This window comes from Mya arenaria, chromosome 4, assembly GCF_026914265.1.
Source record: "Mya arenaria isolate MELC-2E11 chromosome 4, ASM2691426v1".
NCBI classification, from domain to species: domain Eukaryota; kingdom Metazoa; phylum Mollusca; class Bivalvia; order Myida; family Myidae; genus Mya; species Mya arenaria.
This window is the reverse complement of record NC_069125.1, coordinates 23,304,469-23,324,798: the sequence shown is the minus strand read 5'-3', so window position 1 is coordinate 23,324,798 and position 20,330 is coordinate 23,304,469. Positions and strand designations below refer to the sequence as shown.

The following is a 20,330-nucleotide window of genomic DNA, read 5'->3' as shown; positions in this document are numbered from 1 at the left end:
CCTTGAATGGTAAAATGTTGTCCGAGTGATAACTCGACAATGCCTGCACCCATGGCCCTTAGACTTGACTTGGCGGTTGGGCCTGACCAGTAGATGACCCCTATTGTTTTGGGGGGTCATCCAGCCAAAAATCAAGGTCACAGTGACCTTGAATGGTAAAAGGTTGTCCGTGTGATAACTCGACAATGCCTGCACCCATGGCCCTCAAACTTGACTCGTAGGTTTGGCCTGACTGGTAGATGACCCCCTATTGATTTTAGGGGTCAAAGGTCAAGGTCACAGTGACCTTGAAAGCAAACTCGACAATTCCTGGACCTTTGGACATCAAACTTGACATGAATGTTGGGCCTGACCAGTAGATGACCCCTCTTGACTTTGGGGGTCATCAGGCGAAGGTTAAGGTCACAGTAACCTTTAACGCAAAAAAGATAACAAACCTTCTCCCAGTTATATCTCAACAATGCCTGAACCTATGATCATCAAACTTGACATGGAAGTTGGGCCTGACCAGTAGATGACCCATATTGATTTTAGGAGTCATCGGGTCAAAGGTCAAGTTCACAGTGACCTTGAATACGAAAATGATTCGAGTGATAACTCGACAATGCCTGCACCCATGGCCCTCAAACATGACTTGGAGTTGTGTCTGACCTGTAGATGACACGTAATGATTTTAGGGGTCACTGGGTCAAAGGTCAAGATCACAGTGACCTTGAACCAAAAAAGCTTGTCTGTGGTAAATTGTCAATGCCTGCACCCATGGCCCTCAAACTTGACATTTAGGTTTTTGGTGACCAGCTGATGACTCCTATAGAATTTCAGGTCATAGAGTCAAAGGTCATGGTCATAACACACTCTATCCTCACACTTTGAATGGTCATAATCTTAAAACTGCCTCAACGGCATCCAATGTCAGTGACAAATCAGCTGTCATTTCGGTCCATGCATATTTCATTCAATTGTCCACATAATCCTGACAACATGGCGTTCATGGGGGGCATAATGTTTGACAAACATCTCTTGTTTATGATTCAGATGCAAAGTTCCTATTTTCAAACATTTACATATGTGCTATTGTTGTGCTATTGTCGTTAACTAGTTTATCAGACATCAAGGTATCTGACCAGCTGGTTCAACCCTCGGCTATTCTCCATGTTGTCAGTGCTAGCTATCTTGGTAAGGGATAATTAAACCTACAGTTCTATCATAGTTATGACTGTATGATATACAAAAGTAATGATTGGAAGCTTGTTTTTATCGTGTATGGTTATTCATGTTGCCATCAAACTAATAGATACATTAAATGAGTGATGTTAACATTTACATTATTGTTTGAGATGTGTCATTTAAGGTTTTGTTCTGGCATTGACACATCAGGGAGTGTCATTGTAACTTTCCAAAGTTTCGCATTCGTCATATGTAACAGAACGTAGTATTTGTAAGTGAATTCTTTTTGGCAGGCTTCACGGTGTTGCCAGACAGGAAGTGGGTGCTGGAGACAGGGCGTGTATACACCATCTTGATTGATGCCTATGACCTGCACAGTCACAAACTACACCCCTCTGATGTAGGTGCTTTAGTGCCAAGTCAATAGTTAGTGTACAGTTAGTCTACAGTTTTGAAGACAAGTACCAGTATAAACTTGTTAAGAAGAATTTTAAAGGTGTAATTCATGTTCTTTTCCCCAGAAGATTCAATATATTTGGTTTAAAACATTATTTCAGAATGTGATGATTGAATCTATGTTCCCAGAGAAGTACTTTGAGGTTCTATTTTCTACCAAAAATGGCACCTACCATGTGGTTCGAACTCTTAAGAAAGGGGAGACAGACTTGGAGGGATCACTAGATACTGTCATCAAACAGGTAGGATTATGAACAGTTAATGCTTGTTATGAAGAAAATTTAGAATCATGTATGAAAAATGCAATAACACCATCCTTGAATTTATGATTTGCTGTGGCATATATTTACTGACGTTTTGAAAGGCAAATTTTAGGGTAATGGGAAGTTTTTTGTCATGATTTCTAGGTTTCTCTTGAGATCTTTTGACATTATCTTTTTTTAGATTTAAGAATTTATGAGGTTTTAAATATTTCTAAGACAATTCAAACTTCAACCTGATCAACAATTATTAATTTTGTCAATGAACAGATCATTCCTATGTTTTGAATATCCTACTTGTACATGAACATGTAGCTGCTCATTATCATACATCTAAAAGGATGGACTTGGAACAGGCAATGCATTCTTCTCGTGTATTTCATGTTACTTTTACATGAAAATGAAAAAACTATTGAAATCATTCTTTAGGATGGCTCAGAGTTTAAGATCACTCCCGCCCTAAGTCAGACGCAGTTTGTAGAGATATTCGACCCCATCGTTGTGCGGCCAGAACTACTGTTCTTTCCATGGGATCCAGTTAAACAACTCTCACACAAATATCAGCTGGCGGTAGGGGGCAGGATTTTGCAAATTATTAATGTTTCTAATCCATATTCATTTGGATAAGTTAGAAAAGTAATATAATTATGTTCTCATATGATATATTCTAAATAAGTGCATAATCTATTTTCATCTGAAATTGAATTTAAAAAGTTCATTACACACTGTTTTAATAATACACATAATTACTTGTATGAATTGATATTTGCTTTAAAATGTTCTTTATTATCAATTATTAAAGTTATGCTAAACTCTTGAAGGCATCTGGTGGTAGTGGAGATTACATCTGGAGTTCCAACGATCCAACTGTGGCCACAGTGAACAAGTACGGAGAGGTCACGACATCTAACCTTGGAGAGACTGAGGTCACAGCTGCTGACAGGAGAAATACACTCCACAAGGGTACCGCTAAGGTAGGAGTAGGGGAGTTTTATGTAGAGATTTAAGTTGTGTTTGTTGTTTTATTTGCATGTATAGTGCTGATGGTCTCATTTAGTGTGAAATGACAAAGCTTAATAATATCTGACCTATAAGATTCCTATACCACCCCACATTTTAGATCCACATCCTACCTCCCTCCGGCATGGAGTTCCGGCCTGAGCGTGTTGAAGTTGTGGTAGGGAGTTACCTGCCCTTGCCACTCGACGTGCAGACGATACTCGGGGGTCGGGTGTACTCGTTCCATGACTGCAGGAATATGCCCCTTAATGTGACATTCTCCGATCCTTCTGTAGTGGAACTTGTGAAAGGTTTGGGATAACGTTTATAGTTTATTTATGAGCTTGTCTGTTAATCTATAATTCAAAAGCTGTTAAAAGAGATTTAAATGTAGCTTGGTATACATGCTGCCAGAGACGAAATCTACAAAACCAAACAAGGCATATAACTCTGGTTTGAAAAGTGTTTAGTTAAACAACAGGTGCATGTTGGGGATTGCTCTGTGGCGCGCTTAGTTAAAACTTTTATATTACGGATGAATATTTTACAACGATTGTGAAACAAGTTATTGTCCGGTTCATGGTCACCAAGCCGGACAAGTGGGTTTTTTCCGGGTTCTCCGGTTTCCCCCACATCACAAGACCACACTCTCGCGTAACATTGGGCAAACGAGAGTGATTAATATAATGTTGTAATAACTCGCATCACAATCATTGTAAAATAAATATGTTTAAACTAAGCAAGTTATTACAACATCATATTAATCACTCTCGTTGGTAGAATGATACCTAAGAGTGTTGTCTTGTGTTGTGACGGAAACCCACTTGTCCAGCTTGGTGACCACAAACCAGACTTACATGAGTCCATGCTGGGTATTGAACCGGGTGAGTCCTGGTGAGAAGCGAGTGCACTAAACACTGCTAACCAGACAATTGTGGCCATCCTGATTTTTACTAAGTTACAATCCCTGCCCCTCAACATTCAAAGGACACTCAGTGGCTGCTTGTCTCTTCCTTTTCTTCATCTAGTAGTGGCATTGACTGACTTACTGTGATTGTAACTATTGCTTTCATTCCTTGATAATAGCATTATCAAAGAAGTGGGATAAAATTCTTAAATTGTGGTCATTAAACATGGATTTGTATCCACCTCAAAAGGTGTGTTTGTAGTAAATATTAATTTGTATAACAAACTAACCTTTACATTTCACCCTTACAGGTTTTTCCAGTCTAGCGGAAGGCAGTTGCACAACAGTCAAGGTGAAGGCCTTACAGCAAGGTCACACAAAGGTTAAGGTCACATACAGTCATGGCAAGGTCATCCTGGACTCAAGCATCACCATAGCAACATATGAGCCTTTGGAGGTAATGTGATGAAATTTTTATACATGTAGGTGTTGTTTCATGACTGTCCCAAGTCAAGGAATATACGTTTTCCCTATATTTTGGTTCAATTTTCCTTCCATAATCGAGAACTTTTAAACCTTTAAAACACATGAATATAACAGAAGGTTGCATTAAAATGTTTTTTATTGTTATGTTTCTGTCATCTTGCAAAATTCCCCTTTCACAGGGCCCCGGCTTCATCCCCTAAATTTAGAAAGACAGCTCTGTGTTCCTTACTGTACATGTACATATTTTATTTGATAATAAGTAATAAAAACACAGACACACTTTAATGTTTGCATTTATTTCTGTTTCATTTTTTTTTCAAAGTAGAAAAGTAGAGTTTTTTATGAAGTCCTTGGCAGCAGCGAACAATTACTCTAAATAACAGCTGTTGAATGGTTAAAATGAAACTGGCTACACATGTAATGTTCATAATATTTTAAACTACTTGACTCACTTGATTTCTTCTTTATTTTTCCTTCTTTTTTGTCCCAAACATTTTCCCTCATGTAAACTTTCCTGTCAAATAATAATTATAAAAAAAATGGAAGATTCTTTATGAATATTTGCTCATTTCTTTGTCTTTAATTCCAGCCCATTGACCCAGAAAAGGAGGCAGTTGTGACCTTGGGCTCATCGAAGGAGGTCGTGTTCTCTGGTGGACCACAACCTTGGGTTTTAGACTCTTCAAAGTATTTCCAAATACGTATGTATCATGGCATGTTGTGATAAAATTCTTCAGAGAACATAATCTTGAAATGATTTCCGCCATCAGCATTACTTACAGTCGGAAAACCCCCCAAACAGTTTTCAAAAATGTTTTGACATGGAATGTACATTGAACTATTGTATTTGACAGTTTCTAATTTTGTGTGTTCAAATGTTCATTTTTTTAGCTCATAATGGAGGGAAAAAAGGTACAGTATTGCAAGCTTCTTATATGCGGAAGTCATGTTTGGAATGCTTCATTCCATTGGTTGCACTTTTGCTTAGCTATTTGAACTTCAGGAATTGTTTGAGCTTTGACTTGTGGCATTTTATTTGGCAAAAATGTAGCATCTTGTATCTTTGGGGGTAAATTATTACCTGCTTCAACATTGGTTCCATGAATCTTTTAAGAGCAATTTCATCATCATTATATAGATACTTGTTTTTATTTTCATTGCTGTCAACAAATCCATCTTTATTATCTTTATTGTCGTTGTCATCATCACCATTAGCCTCGTCATCATCATCACCAATGGTGGCAGTGTCATCGTCATCATTATCATCATCATCGTCATCATCATCCTACATTGTAACATAATGAGCTACATATAGAGCATAAAAGCGCATCACATCAGATTTTGTTATTATGCTTAATGGCTCGGTTGTCATACTACATTACACAATCTTGTATCTCATATGATGCTGCTGCTTTTATATGTGTTTATCTTATAGATATAGTTTCCAGTTGTTATTGGATTTTCTCTGTTTTCTTTAAACTTTAAATCAGATCGCTATTCTCTAGAAAATGTTAAACCCATACCAATATGAAGATATGTGTTGTTTATAATTGCATACATTACAAAACTTAAAATAAGTATCTGAGTTAGATATTACATTTAGGTTCTAACATATGTTGCCAGTCAAACAAACATTTATAAAAATACATAATCATAATGTTTGCAAAACACTCCAAACAAGTAACATCATATGTTAGAAATTATTTCATAACAAAAAGTTAATATTTTCACTATAATTGTTTTTGTTACACTGAGTAAAGTTCTGGAAAAGTTGTTTACATAAAGTAGATGCAAAATATTGACAGGCCTGGACAGATTGGGTTTTAAAATTTCAGCAGCCCTGATACTCTGTATATTTAATGTAAGTACATTTATTCCATGTATATTAATGATGACTTGTATTATAGCTGTTTTGTTTGGTATGTTACAGTGAGTTCTGGAGAATCCAAAAATGTACTGATTCACCCGGTGAAGACCATTGGAAGTCTAAGTAAGGCTGAGACTTTATACAAACTGGCTCTAGGTTATAATGCATTGTTTGCGATGATTTTAAAATCTTTCTTTAAGTAAAGTATTCAAAGTAGCTTAATACATAGTAACTTACATGATGTATTCTAAGAAGCTTATGTGAGTGCCACATTCATTGACCTACATGCAAATTATTTTTGCTTTGCACATGTCGGTCAGTCTGTCGGTAGACCAAAGCTTGTCCGAGTGATAACTTAAATATTTCTGGATGTATGGTCACCATACTTGACATAAAGGTCGGGCATGTCCAATAGATGACCCCTTGATTATAGGGGTCAAAGGTCAAGGTCACAGTGACCTTGAATGATAAAGGGTTGTCAGAGTGATAACTCCACAATGCCTGGACTTTTGTTCACCAAACTTGACATGAAGGTCGGGCATGACCAGTAGATGACCCCCTTTTGATTATAGGGGGTCAAAGGTCAAGGTCACAGTGACCTTGAATGATAAAAGGTTGTCTTATTGATAACTCATCAGTGCCTTCACCCATGGCCCTCAAACTAGACTTGGATGTTGGGCCTGACCAGAAGATGACCCCTATTGATTTTGTGGTTATTAGGCCAAAGGTCAAGGTCACAGTGACCTTGAATGATAAAAGGTCGTCCTAGTGATAACTCTACAAATCCTGCACCCATGGCCCTCAAATTTGACTAAGAGGTTGGGCCTGACCATTTGATGACCCTTATTGATTTTGGGGGTCATCGGGTTAAAGGTCAAGACCACAGTGACTTTGAAGGCAATTCATTGACCTATGGACATCAGACTTGACAAGAAGGTTTTGCCCTGACTAGTAGATAACCCCTTTTGATTTTGGGGATCATTGGGCCAAAATTCAAGGTCACCGTGACCTTAAACGCGAAAAAGTTAATAAAGCTTCTCCCAGTGATATCTCAAGAATGCCTGGACCTATGATCATCAAACTCGACATGGAGGCTTGGCCAGACCAGTAGATGACCCCTATTGACTTTAAGAGTCATGGGGTCAAAGGTCAAGGACACAGTGACCTTGAATGCAAAAATGTTCTTCGACCAAGCAAAAATACTTGATTTGGGGGTTGGGCCTGACCTGTAGATGACCCCTTTTGATTTAAGGGTCATTGTGTCAAAGGTCACAGTTACCTTGAACGCAAAAAGCTTGTCTGTGTGATAACTTGACAATGCCTGCACCCAATACCCTCAAACTTGACATTTAGGTTTTGGGTGACCAGTTGATGTTTCCTATGGATTTTGAGGTTAAAGGTCATGGTCATAACTCATATTTATCATTAATATTTCATCATATTTACTTATTCCCTTCTGTGAAGAGGATACATGCATAATGTGTTTGACAAACATCTCATGTTATATTCTATTGTTGGAAAGATAATATGTTTACAAATTATAACCAAAAAATACCATGGCTCAACAGTTGTATTTGGTATTTCAGAGCGGGTCCACACTTTCTTTGTGACTTGTAAGAACTATGGGGAACAGGTGAGTGCAGCATTTTCTAAGCTCCTCTGTTTTTTAAAGAAACCAGTTGTTAAATTGTGATATCCTTGGTGTTGTTTTCATGAATTTAAACTGCTCATAACTCAGAAGAGTTTGAAATAGTCAAATGAAACTTGGTACACATGTGGCCAGGGTGAAATGCACATGAATTGCAAGTAGCATTACTCTTGCTAGATTAATTGACTTTATGCCCCTTGTTTGGCTGAAGAAACAAGACTATTTGAGGGTTGTTGTTCCCTCCGCAGCAGTCTTGTTTAAATTCATGGTAATATATGAGAATGTACAGTAAATAATAGTATTATCGAATAGTGTTTAATGCTTTACACATATCTATACTTTTACTGTTTGATATCTTGATGATCTGTTATTAGAGATTTAAGACCTATTCATTGATTAATATCATTAGAGAATTTTGTCATGTCCATATATATCTCATTTTAGACACTGACCCTTCGTGTAGGGAATGAGAAGACAGCCAAGAACCAGAACCCTGCTGTAGTGGAAACTTCTGTCAGGTGAGGGTAGGAATAGGATAGACATATAAATCTTACCGTAGTGTTTCAAAACAGTCCAATAACATTTTTGATATCAATCACTGTTATGGTATTTTAGCCTGAGTCCTTGCTTCAATCCAACGTCAGCACACACAATGACTTAAGAATCTTAAAAAGATAAGCATTTCATATGGTTATTAGGGTTTCATCCCTGTAAACTAAATGTGAAGGGGGATAAATTGGAGTCACCATACGGTTCGTTGGTCAAGCAAGAGGTTTGTTGGCAAAAATTTGTGGAGTAAACTCCTCCCACAGTTTTAGAGGAATCACTCTGATACTTGGTACACATTACCACCAGGATGGGTGGTAGTGCTTGGCATATTTTCCGTGACATACAGCCCTTTTGTCTTAAGGTTATGTGTCCTTGAATATGATTTTTACACTGTTGGCTTTGTTGGAATTCAAGGTGCAAAGTTCTTCCACAGTTTTAGAGATATCACTGTGGTACACATTACAACTATGATGTGTAATGCCTTTGGTATTTAGTGTATTTCATTATTTTTTAGTTATATGCCCTTATATATCATGTTTACACTTTGGCTATAATATTATTGGGGTTTTGTAGATTGACCTTGTAGCAAATAACTTTGAAATAACAATAAAGCTCAATTATGCTTTGTTTTGCAATATATGCCCATGTCAATAACAAACATCGTGTGTCAGAAGGTGGTCATCATTTCTGCGATAGCTCTAGGTTTCTCTGATAAGTTTTTTTTTTTTCTGATAAATAAAAACATTAGTTTAAGGAATGTTTTTTTTAAAAGACATTTTTTGATCGAACCCAAACCCTTCATTTCTTTAGTTAGTGTCATGGTGATTGCATGGTGACCACATTTTACCTGTACATTGACAGGGAATTGAACTTATGTGGCATAGAATGACTCACATAGAAGTCTGAAATGAGACTGTTAGTAAGCTTTTTACTGTAGAGGTGTTACAGAACTTTTGTTATAATGTATCTTAGTTTACATATGTGTATTTTGGACATGGTCAATAACGAGCCATTTCTACTGTCTCATGATTGTGAAGGAACTGTTATTATGTATGTGTTTGTTTATTATGCTCCCTTTTGAAAAAAGTGGGGTATATTGTTTTGCACATGTCGGTCGGTCGGTCGGTCTGTCTGTCTGTCGGTCGGTCGGAATACCAAATGGTTTCCGATCAATAACTTGAGAACGCTTTGACCGAGGGACCTCATACTTGGTATGTGTATTGGTCATCACCAGCAGATGAACCCTATTGATTTTGAGGTCAGTGGGTCAAAGGTCAAGGTCAGTGTGACCTTTACATGAAAAACGGTTTCCGATCAATAACTTGAGAACGCTTTGACCCAGGAACCTCATACTTGGTAGGTGTATTGGTCATGACCAGCAGATGAACCCTATTGATTTTGAGGTCAGTGGGTCAAAGGTCAAGGTCAGTGTGACCTTAACATGAAAAACGGTTTCCGATCAATAACTTGAGAACGCTTTGACCCAGGGACCTCATACTAGGTAGGCTTATTGGTCATGACCAGCAGATGAACCCTATTGATTTTGAGGTCAGTGGGTCAAAGGTCAAGGTCAGTGTGACTGTAAGCTGAAAAAAGGTTTTCTGATTGTCCATATTTTATTTAAGTGTCCAAATCCTACTAACAATTTGGCTCCCAAGGGGGCATAAATGTTTCACTAACATCTCTTGTTTTGGTTTCAGTTTTGTGTGTGCAGAACCAGTGGAGATCCACTTGCAGCCAGACATAGAGCTCCCAAGAGACCTTCCACCCTGCCCCGCTTCCAGGGAGCCCAACGCACAAGTTAGTACAATATATACATGTACATTCAGTTAACATGGATTTTAAGACTAGCTCCATGTTCACAAATAAAATGACAATCAGGAAGGTATCTTTTTCTGCCTTCTCACAATCTTACTGTCAGGCATGTGCGGTTTTAGTATTTATCACCTGCTTTAACATTGATTACTATTTCTTTAACATAGTTGCCTTGTTTTATTACAGATCCCAGTTTATTGCAAGAAATCCCTGGACATCCTAGTATCTGTGACAGACAAAAATGGCCGCAAGTTTGACAACATTTCTTCCCTGGAATTTGACTGGTCACTGTCCGACACCTCACTAGCCTCATTACCATATGACCTTGAAAGTGAGGTCACCGTCACCCTGACTGGTCGAAAGATTGTGTCCAGTAAGCATTTTTGCATGATGCAGTTATTTTTGCAATTGTTTTGAATGCTAGAAATTGAAGCATAGATAAACTTTACAGATACTCAAGTATATATATTCTATAGAAACTAATTTTGATTCAGTATTCGACCAACAAGTATGTGAATTTTGGTGACACTATATCTTTTGGGCTCATTTGAAAAGGTTTTATTCGCAGAAAAAAGAAAATAATCAAAAATTGACAGCAAATAATAAAACAAACTTTTTTTACTTTGAATTATTGCAAAAAGGTCATTACAAGTCTGATTCAGTTGAAATAAAAGCAAATAGACAAAATATTATATCTTTATGTTAGTTAAAGTTTTTGTCATTTATCATCTTGATGAAATCAGCTAGCAATTCCCTTTCAGATGATTCCAAAGTTCCATTGGGAACACCAAAATTTAAAGTGACACTCTTATTCCAAATCAAAACATACACATGTATTACAAACATAAATGTTGATAACTTCTTATTAATTAATGCATTTAATGAAAATATTAATTACTGATAACAAGATTGTAACCGTGTATTTAATAGCTGAAAATGCAAATTTTTTAAATGATTGGTGAATGCTAAAAGATTTACTGTGATCTACTATCATCTCATAAGGTAGAAATACCGTGTTTTCTGCACCTTTCTTTAAAATTAAACCTTGTTTCCTTCATTGGAACCATTGTTTTCGACATTTATTCATCCGTTTTAGTATATTATAAAAATTGAATTAATTATGGTAAATCTTACTTGAGAGTAAGAGTGTATCTTTAACATCATGGGTAATGGAGCTATCAGAGAACTAGCTTATCTGTGGGTCAGAATCCTTAAATGTTTAGCAAATAAACTAGTTTTAATCAATCAATTCTTTCAACAGTCAGAATAATCATTAAATGCAAATGGATCTAACCGTAGACCATTTTCTTACTCTTCAAAAACATCAGGAGAGGGGAACTATTATGATGTTGATAGAGAAGTTGCGATACACCATAATATGTACATGTAGCTTATAAGTTTCTCAACAGGTTCATTAAAAATTTGTTGTCAAGTTGATTGCTTGCAAAATCTCAGACATGTTCAAGACTCACTGATGCTCACCAAGATAAAAAATGTGTTTTTTAACCCTTTCAAATGTGTAAGTTGTGGACATACATGGATGATGTGGTGGACAAAATGTTGTCCACATGTACTGGTCAAGTACTTCATTCTCTTACATCTACAAAAAGAAAGCCTGACATACAATACATGTGTTTGTTTCAGACACAATGTTACTGCGTCCCAATGGCGTGCCGGGCCTGGAGACAATCACTGTCAGTGTCAGCAGCTACAAGCAGGAGTACCTCAATGCTGCCAAGTCCACCCAGAGTGTAAGTGTTTAAAAAACACAAAGATAATCCATGACATAAATACACTTGTAAAAATATTTGTTTGGAAATAATACTTTTGAAATTCAAAGAGTCCAAATTAAGTGCTGAATTTGTTTTCCCACAAAAGATGAACAATACTGAAGTCATTTTGAACTCTAAACTGTCAATACAGTATAGTTACCTGTGGCCAAACATAAAAACTAGGCTATAAACAGTTTGTGTTGGAGGTATTCTGATTGTAGAAGAGTAATTTGATATACATGCATACTCCCGTGTATTGTAATGTGTTTATGAAGTAAACATTAAGGAAATAATTGTGTGAATACTGATTATTATCGTTTAAAAAATAAATAATATGTTAAGATCCTTAAATTCTGACCTTGATTCTGTTTCAACATTTAGGCAAAGATAACTCCTACTATCACAAAGACGCTGGACTTGCGGCTAGTTGAGGAAGCAGTCGTCTCCCCTGAAACACTGGCCGTGTTTAACCACCCTTCAAACAAGGTTGCTGTGGATATAGACAGGGGGTCGGGCTACTTCTATGTAGTGGAAGGGCGGACAGAAGTTATTGATCTTAAATATCAGGAGAAGGCCAAAAAGATTCAGGTGAAGTTTATGAAAAATGTTTCTATGTGATCAGCTAAATGTGAATGTCTTTGTAAATTATGTAAAAAATATGGTAAAATGATATCTAAACATAATGTATCAGATATTGTCTACTGAAGTTAAAACATATTTCTTAATGGAAGAGAAGTCTAAGTTGATTGATGCATTTTATGATTACATTACAGTTATTGTTATATTTTCCCCCAATGGTGTTTTCTTTTAATTGTTAATATCTTCGTTTTTACAGATAATTCCCATAAAGGATGGCCAGCTGACAGTGACTATTTATGACCTTTGTATAGCAACCAGTCAGCCCGCTCAGATAACAGTTACTGTGTCAGGAGTGGGAAGTGTGCAGTTATATGTCATGGACAAGGTACGGTGGGGCATGGGTTTGAAGGAGTAGGTACAATGGGTTTGAAGGAGTAGGTACAATGGGGCATGGGTTTGAAGGAGTAGGTACAATGGGGCATGGGTTTGAAAGAGTAGGTACAATGGGCATGGGTTTGAAGGAGTAGGTACAATGGGGCATTGGTTTGAAGGAGTAGGTACAATGGGGCATGGGTTTGAAGGAGTAGGTAAAATGGGGCATAGGTTTGAAGTAGTAGGTAAAATGGGGCATGGGTTTGTTGATAATGGTAAGGGGAGGAATTTCGGATTAAAATGATGTGTGAAATAAATAATGGGTATTCTTTTAAAATCAGTAGTAATGAAATTCAATCAAGATTTAGCTCTTATTTTGTATCAAACATAAACATATCACTTCATTGGTTTATTTTTGTTACAGGTTGAGGTGGGACAAGATGTTAAGGCCCGGGTGGAGGTTCTCGATGTGTCTGGGGAAAGACTGTATGCTAGTTTCTTCCCCTTGATGGGACTTAACCTCCTGGCAGCCTCCGACATTGTCACTCTTAAGTAAGGCTAGCTTTTTATGCTCTCTGTTTATCTGCCCTTTTTAACTCTTTTCAAAGAAGAAAGGTTTGAGGTATTGCGACAGCCTTGGTGTCATTGACGTCAGAATCATTGATCAAAAGCTTTGTCCGAAATTTAAAATATGTTATACATTGTGCTCGACTCTGCTGGAAGTGACAGTAGTTTCATTTGATTGTATCAGCAAAGCAATTTTTATTATAGTTTTATCTGCGGCGTGTGGGCGGGAGGCAGGAGTTGTCCAATTTATTATCCAATCAGTAACTTTCTTCGTCCAATCACCAAATTTGGTGAGAAAGTATATGGGTGAATTTTGATAACCAGCTATATCGCTAGACTCAGTCAAAAGTTATTGACCTTTAATTATAGACAAGAGCTGTCACAGTTTGTGACGAATGCCTCCGAATGTGACATTGACCTTTGAACAAGGTCAGTACATAAAAAGTTCATCTTGCCTTTACCTGTCAAATACATATGGCAAGTTATTTTAAATTGCCTCTGAACTTAAAAAATACCACCCATACTTGACAACCTACACTCTTTATGTCCTTATATTCAGCATTCCATTGTGAATAAACACTAACTATCTTTCACCTTAAATGTAGGGACATGGGTCTTGCAAGTGACACGTTGTCTTGGTATGTCGAACCATGTGGCAAGTTATTTTCAAATCTGTCCATTCAAGAGAAAGTTACAGCCCGGACACGACAACCTATACTCTATGTCCTTATATGCAGCATTCCATTGTGAAAAGACACCTATGTGTGACTTTGACCTTTGAGGTAGGGACATGGGTCTTGAACGTGACATGTCGTCTTGTTATGTCGAACACATGTGGCAAGTCATTTTAAAATCAGTCAATACAAGAAAATATTACAGTCCAGACACGTCAACCTATACTCTGTGTCCTCATATGCAGCATTCCATTGTGAATAAACACTAAGTGTGACCTTGAACTTAGAGGTAGGGACATTGGTCTTGCAGGCGACATGTCATCTTGGTATGTTGAACACATGTGGCAAGTTATTTTAAAAACTGTCCATACAAGAGAAAGTTACAGCCCGGACACGAGTTATTGAGCCGGACACATGGACGGACGGACGGTGCAATTTTAATATGCCCACCTTCGAGGGCATAAAAATTACTTGTCATCACAATATTTGGTTAGGATGTGAATGGGCATAATATCTCGGACAAGTTCTATAACAAGCCATATCGCTTAAGTAACTTGAGAATCATCGCCCTTTAATTAAAATTATATTAAAATTTATCGCCCGAAACTGATAGAAATTACCTAATATAGGTTTTGTCCAACCTATGTGTATGTTCAGAATATCTCAGACAGGTTTGATAACCAGCCATGTCGCCTCTGACATTCCAGAGTTATGACCCTTGCATTGGCAAAAACTGAATACACAATGTCTGCTCTCTAAATTGGCTTAACGTTCAACCACTTATCACCAAACTTGGTGTCCTAAAAAGTAGATGGAGGTATTTTGCGATAGTTGGCACTCTTGTTGGATATATTTTCAAAAACTATTAAACATTTATAGAGCTGACACTTATTTTAGTTATTTGAAAAAAGCAAATTACACAATTATCATTGTTTTTCATTGATGATTGCTGCATAACTCATTAACCAATGAAATAATGAGCTTAAATGAACACAAATATTTCCCACATAAAGCCAACGTGCAGAGCACATATTCCAGTCACAAACCTTTAAGATTAAGATCATTTAGGGGTAAAGGGTTTCTGTATTTGTTTGGCTCCATAATTCTTCAACTATTAAATATTTTGATATGACTAAGCAGAAATGTTCACCACAGAGTTCACATAAAGACTGCATGATCAAGATGACCTTTATACAAAAGGCTAGGTTAAATAGCTGATTGTCTTGCCAGAAGCCATCTTTTTCAGCTATTTGAATTCTTGAATATCCTTTGCTTAAAATCCATACAAATTACTTTATTGTCATTAGCACTTGTCATATCCACATAAACTTGACCTTCCTTGTTCATTTTTCTTTGATGAAATAGTTGTTAGCACTTATACTATATAATACCATTGGTCATATTTTCGGAATTTCTTGATGCTTTTGTCTGTTAAATAGTAAAATATTTTTGCTATTATGGGAAAGTAACATTTTAGGGCTTTAAATAACTTGGTATTATCATGTATGGTACCATTTTGTCCGAGATCAAGGTCTTGCTCTAAAGTCAATGATCATTCAGGAATTATAATGACGTGTTGAAAAATAAGTTCTGGTGTTTCATACATGTCCTTGTATGTTATGTAAGGTCAAAGGTTGTCTGCCTTACACAATAAGGACAGTATCGCAAAAATAAAAAAAAACAAGCAAAATAACAATATAACTGTTTAGTAACATGTAAAAATTTCATAAAGCAAATAAAAAATAGCACTATATGTGTACAACATGATAAAAGATTTAAACTATTCAACTAATTAAAATTCTAACAATAAAATTTACAAAGTCTACAATGCAATAAAATGTTATTCCAATTTTAAAGGTACAAGTTCTCTTTTTCAAGTTGTAAAGAATCTCACAGCTAGTATCACGAAAGTTTTAGCACAACACGATTCACCAACGAGCAGAAAACTGCCTTTTTCTCTTCATATTGTGTACTTCAGTCACAGATTTTGTATTCTTACTACGGTTACGTTTGTTTGCAAACCACTTTTTTACTTGTTCGGAATTGATCTCCCCAGCTTTGGCAAGTGCTTCCACAGCTGTGTTGCTAGGATACGGGTGTTCATAGTTACGGCTGAACCACTCGTCCATCATAGCAACAGCTTTTCTGGAGAGGAGTGGACGTGTTTTGAGCACTCTACTTCCTGCTACAACTTCTTTCTTAGCTGTTGAGAGCAAACCGAGACTTTTCTCAACACGATCCATGATCATGTGTAATTGGCTGTCATAGTAACTGTTTAGATAGTTACGATACGATTTTGGTGCGTTTTCACAATGGATCTCTTTAAGTCTCTCGGTCTCAACTTCTGCTGATTGCTGGTGGTAGAATTCAGACATTTCTCGCACTTCGTCTGGGTACCGGACTTGCATATTGCTGAACTTAGCCTGCAGACTGCGTTCTCGACCATAGACATCTTGTGAAGGGCCAGTAGCCAATGTATCAAAAAGTGTTTGAGGACATCTGTTTGTTTGACAGTCCGACAGAAGTGTGGATTTCAGCTCACTGAAGATAGGGTTCTTGGTAATTGGTAGATCTTCAGGAGTTTCCAGCAAGGATGCCAGAGGTGTACTGAATCCAAGATCATCAAAGGGAAACCACTCTTCCTTTTGACATGCATCAGTAAAGGAGCGAGCTCTTTGTAGCCCAGGCCTGCAGTTCTTACCGTTTTGATTCAAATGATATTTTGCTTTCTGACGTGTAAGGCCAGGTCTGACACTTCCAGAAATTGACCTTGACCTTTTTCTGAAACCAAGGTCATTGTTTTCTGGGATCTTAAAATCCCTGTGGTTACTGTTGCCAGTGTCAGAGTTTATCAGCGATAAAAATTCAGGGTTACAGTCATAACTTTCTACTGGGCACGAGTTGCTGTCAGGTGGAATAATTTTAAGTTTCTTAGGAGGTGGTTCTGGGAAATGCTCTTCTGTTTCTATTGCAACCTTGGTCACGCAAAGGTCATTGGGGTCAACAAAGTTTATAGAGTCTTCCAGGTCGGAATCATAGGAGTCATTCAGTTTGCTACTGTTTGTGTTGTCTGAAATGTAAATCGGCAGATATTTAGTATTACATCAGTAACATTAGTAATGACTATAATTCTCTTTTGAATTATCTAAAATACATTGCCTTGAGAAAAATTAAATGAGCAGTTCAAACCATTATCATGTTGAATAAAAGGAGACTGAAAATTTAGTAATAAAGCATCCAATGGTAGAAAACTCATGTATTCTTTTACCTGTGTAAGATTGCTGTTGACTCTTGTATTGTCTCAATTTTGGAGGTGTGCTGATATCCAGCTCTGACTCAAAGCCAATGTTGGCAGCCAGATTGAAGCTGAAGTCAAGTTTACTGTCAGGATTATTGTCATTTGCATTTTGCTTGGAAAAAGAGTCACATGCGTTGCTAGAATATTCACCGATTTTATCAGTCTCGATAGTCCCAAAAGAATTAATTTTTGTTTCATTAGAGATAGAAACACCATTTTGAACACTAGAGTAATGTTCGTTTATTTTAGAATGCTCTTCATTTAGTTCATAAGCACTTTGAAGAAAGTCAAAATTGAAGTTGTCAGTATGTTCACTCTGTGCCACATTATCTGAAAATCGTGCCTCTTCGCCTATAGTTGCAGCAATAATGTCTGACAGAGAAATGTGCCGTCGTCTTGAAGATGGAAGTTTTATTGCACTTTTGCCTTTCGGTGAATAACTCTGCCCATTCACAAAATTGCCCAAAAAGCTTGCAAGAATCGGGTCACTCATTATCACTTCTGTTTTATTATTCCCTTGATTTAATCTATTTGTATTGGTGAATGTTAAAGACCTAGAACACTAGAGCCAGAAATATGCAACTTTCCATAGCTTGAGATACATGTACATGTCCACTGTTGTAACTATTACCACACACTGGTCACTTCATCATGATTTTCTGATCACATTCCAGAGAGGATTAGCTGTAGATTTGACACAAGGAAGGCCAATGTTATTTAATGATGATTTTGTTTGCATGGGTTACTTATACATTGTGGGGGACTAAAGAAAATTTAAATGGCTCCATTTACCTCATCAAAAAAGTGCATCCTTCTACATTCTAAACCTACATAGAAAACCAAATTTCAGCCAGAAGTCTTGACCAAATCTTGTTAATAATATTTAAATGATATTGAAGAAAATCAGTTATTATTTAGTGTGGCCTTTAACATGTTTCCATGGATAAAGGAATTCAGTTTATATAGTGGCTAATTGTATATGTAATATAGGGGAAAACACATGACCTGTTGGAGCTGGGCTAAGCTTAGTTGTCCATTGTGCATATTAAATGATAGCGATGATGTACTTAAAGAGCATTTAGGTTATGCCCCCAAATTTGGGCATATTATAATTGATCCATTCATGCCATGCATGGAGGGATTTTAAATTATTTGGCACATGTTTTTGGTACATAAAGATGTGTCGAGTGCAAGACCCACGACCCTACCTAGTACCATAAAGTTTAAGGTCACACTTATAGTTTAATTATTGTATATTGAATATATGCACATAGATAGTGTCCAGGCTGTAACTTTGTAATTTAAAATTCTTTGCATGTGTTTGGTACATACAGACAACATGGCCCAAGTCCCTACCTCTTACTTACTGCATCACTCCTCTACATTTTAATTCAATCATCATTGGGGCTGGCATATGATTATAGTTTATGATAGCTCTGCCTGATTGTAGGCATATTAGTAATTAGTTCCATTGAACTGAATGGCACTTTGGGGGCATTCATCACTTACTGTGACAGTTCTTGTAGAAAAATGAGCTCCTTTGTTATCATTGCCTGTGTTGTTATTCGTATTGGCATGCGACTACAAACATATTATAGATATTTTATAACAGATTGTACATATGTTCACAATGTTTACAGGGAATGGCATTTGACATTTTACAAGTTATGCCCTCTTGGCCCTTACTGATCAAATCTGACATGACCCCTTTAGTTTCACTTGCACGCTTGTTTTATAATTCTCTATGCGTAACAAGTTGTGTAAAAACAATATTGTTTAATCAAGGATCAGATTGAAAATATTTACATACTAGTTATTGTTTCTTTTGTGATGAGACAAGGGCAATCCCTTCGACAAGTACATGAATCTGTACACTGTCCATGGTACCAGGGATTGACACACCTCCCTAACTACCATTGTGTGTAAACACCAGATGACTTTTGCTATTCGTTAGATTATTTTATATTTTGTTTGCATTTTCTTCATACAAGGCAGGTCTGATGCCCCAGACAAGTTCACAGCCATGTATACCGTCTATGGTGCCTTTGTCAACCGCTCCTCCATAAAATGCTGTTGTCCAAAAGCCTGAACATCTGTATTGTGAAAAAAATTAATATTATGTTTACATTTTATTTCAGACGAGACCAGGCCAGTGCCCCAGACAAATACTCAGCCTTGTACACCGTCCATGGTAGCGTTGTGGGACACACCACACTAAAGGCCATTGTCCAGTTGCCGGACAGAAGTAATGTAACCAGTGCAGTCCGACCTGTTGAAGTTTTCCCGCCTCTAGAGCTCATACCCCGGAACATTACGCTGATCATTGGGGCACTTTTCCAGGTGATGTTTTATTCAATACAACTCATTTGATGGATATGTCTGTTTGCCAAGCATTGATATGATAGGACAAATTTGCTGACAGACAAATTCTTTTCCAATCGATGTCAATTCAGTTTGATGGGTAAGATTAGAAATTAAAGCATATCAATGAAAATTTAAATATTGAATTTTAAGACAATTTTTTATCAATTTGCAGGTGTTGAGTCGTGGAGGTCCACGCCCTCAGTGTACAGTGGAGTACAGTATACGGAACAGCGATATCGCTTTAGTATCGAGCAGTGGTCTTCTTAAAGCCCAGGAGCTAGGAGCAACCAGGGTCGTAGGTCAAGCCGTGGGGCAGGATCCAGAGACGGGGGGAACTGTGGTTTACTCTCAGGTAAAGTTAACGTTTGGGAACTTATGTTATGTTTTGTTCCTTCAATATCTAAAATAGCAGTGGTCTCTTTGTCGCTAAGTCGCAATAAAAAAACAAGGGATGTAGGTCATTTGCTCATCCATTACTGACACATGGGGGGGCATAGTGTGATATACTGTCAGGTAAATGTGACGTTTTGGGAACTATTTAATTCAGTGT

At 37.2% G+C, this 20,330-nt stretch overlaps 1 protein-coding gene across 1 annotated transcript in view; it reads left to right on the top strand.

Annotated features, from left to right (window-relative positions):
* The window catches only part of LOC128231816 (nuclear pore membrane glycoprotein 210-like), a 42,809-nt gene that overhangs the window by 7,576 nt on the left and 14,903 nt on the right, over nt 1-20,330 (top strand). The window contains exons 8-27 of the mRNA XM_052945016.1: nt 1,108-1,176; nt 1,461-1,567; nt 1,725-1,865; nt 2,313-2,453; nt 2,705-2,857; nt 3,004-3,193; nt 4,101-4,246; nt 4,865-4,976; nt 5,167-5,187; nt 6,206-6,265; nt 7,729-7,775; nt 8,235-8,308; nt 10,040-10,139; nt 10,341-10,527; nt 11,799-11,905; nt 12,308-12,514; nt 12,762-12,890; nt 13,302-13,429; nt 19,555-19,756; nt 19,953-20,132. Coding sequence (XP_052800976.1) covers nt 1,108-1,176; nt 1,461-1,567; nt 1,725-1,865; nt 2,313-2,453; nt 2,705-2,857; nt 3,004-3,193; nt 4,101-4,246; nt 4,865-4,976; nt 5,167-5,187; nt 6,206-6,265; nt 7,729-7,775; nt 8,235-8,308; nt 10,040-10,139; nt 10,341-10,527; nt 11,799-11,905; nt 12,308-12,514; nt 12,762-12,890; nt 13,302-13,429; nt 19,555-19,756; nt 19,953-20,132 — 2,501 coding nt within the window. The remainder of the gene's footprint in view (nt 1-1,107; nt 1,177-1,460; nt 1,568-1,724; nt 1,866-2,312; nt 2,454-2,704; nt 2,858-3,003; nt 3,194-4,100; nt 4,247-4,864; nt 4,977-5,166; nt 5,188-6,205; nt 6,266-7,728; nt 7,776-8,234; nt 8,309-10,039; nt 10,140-10,340; nt 10,528-11,798; nt 11,906-12,307; nt 12,515-12,761; nt 12,891-13,301; nt 13,430-19,554; nt 19,757-19,952; nt 20,133-20,330) is intronic.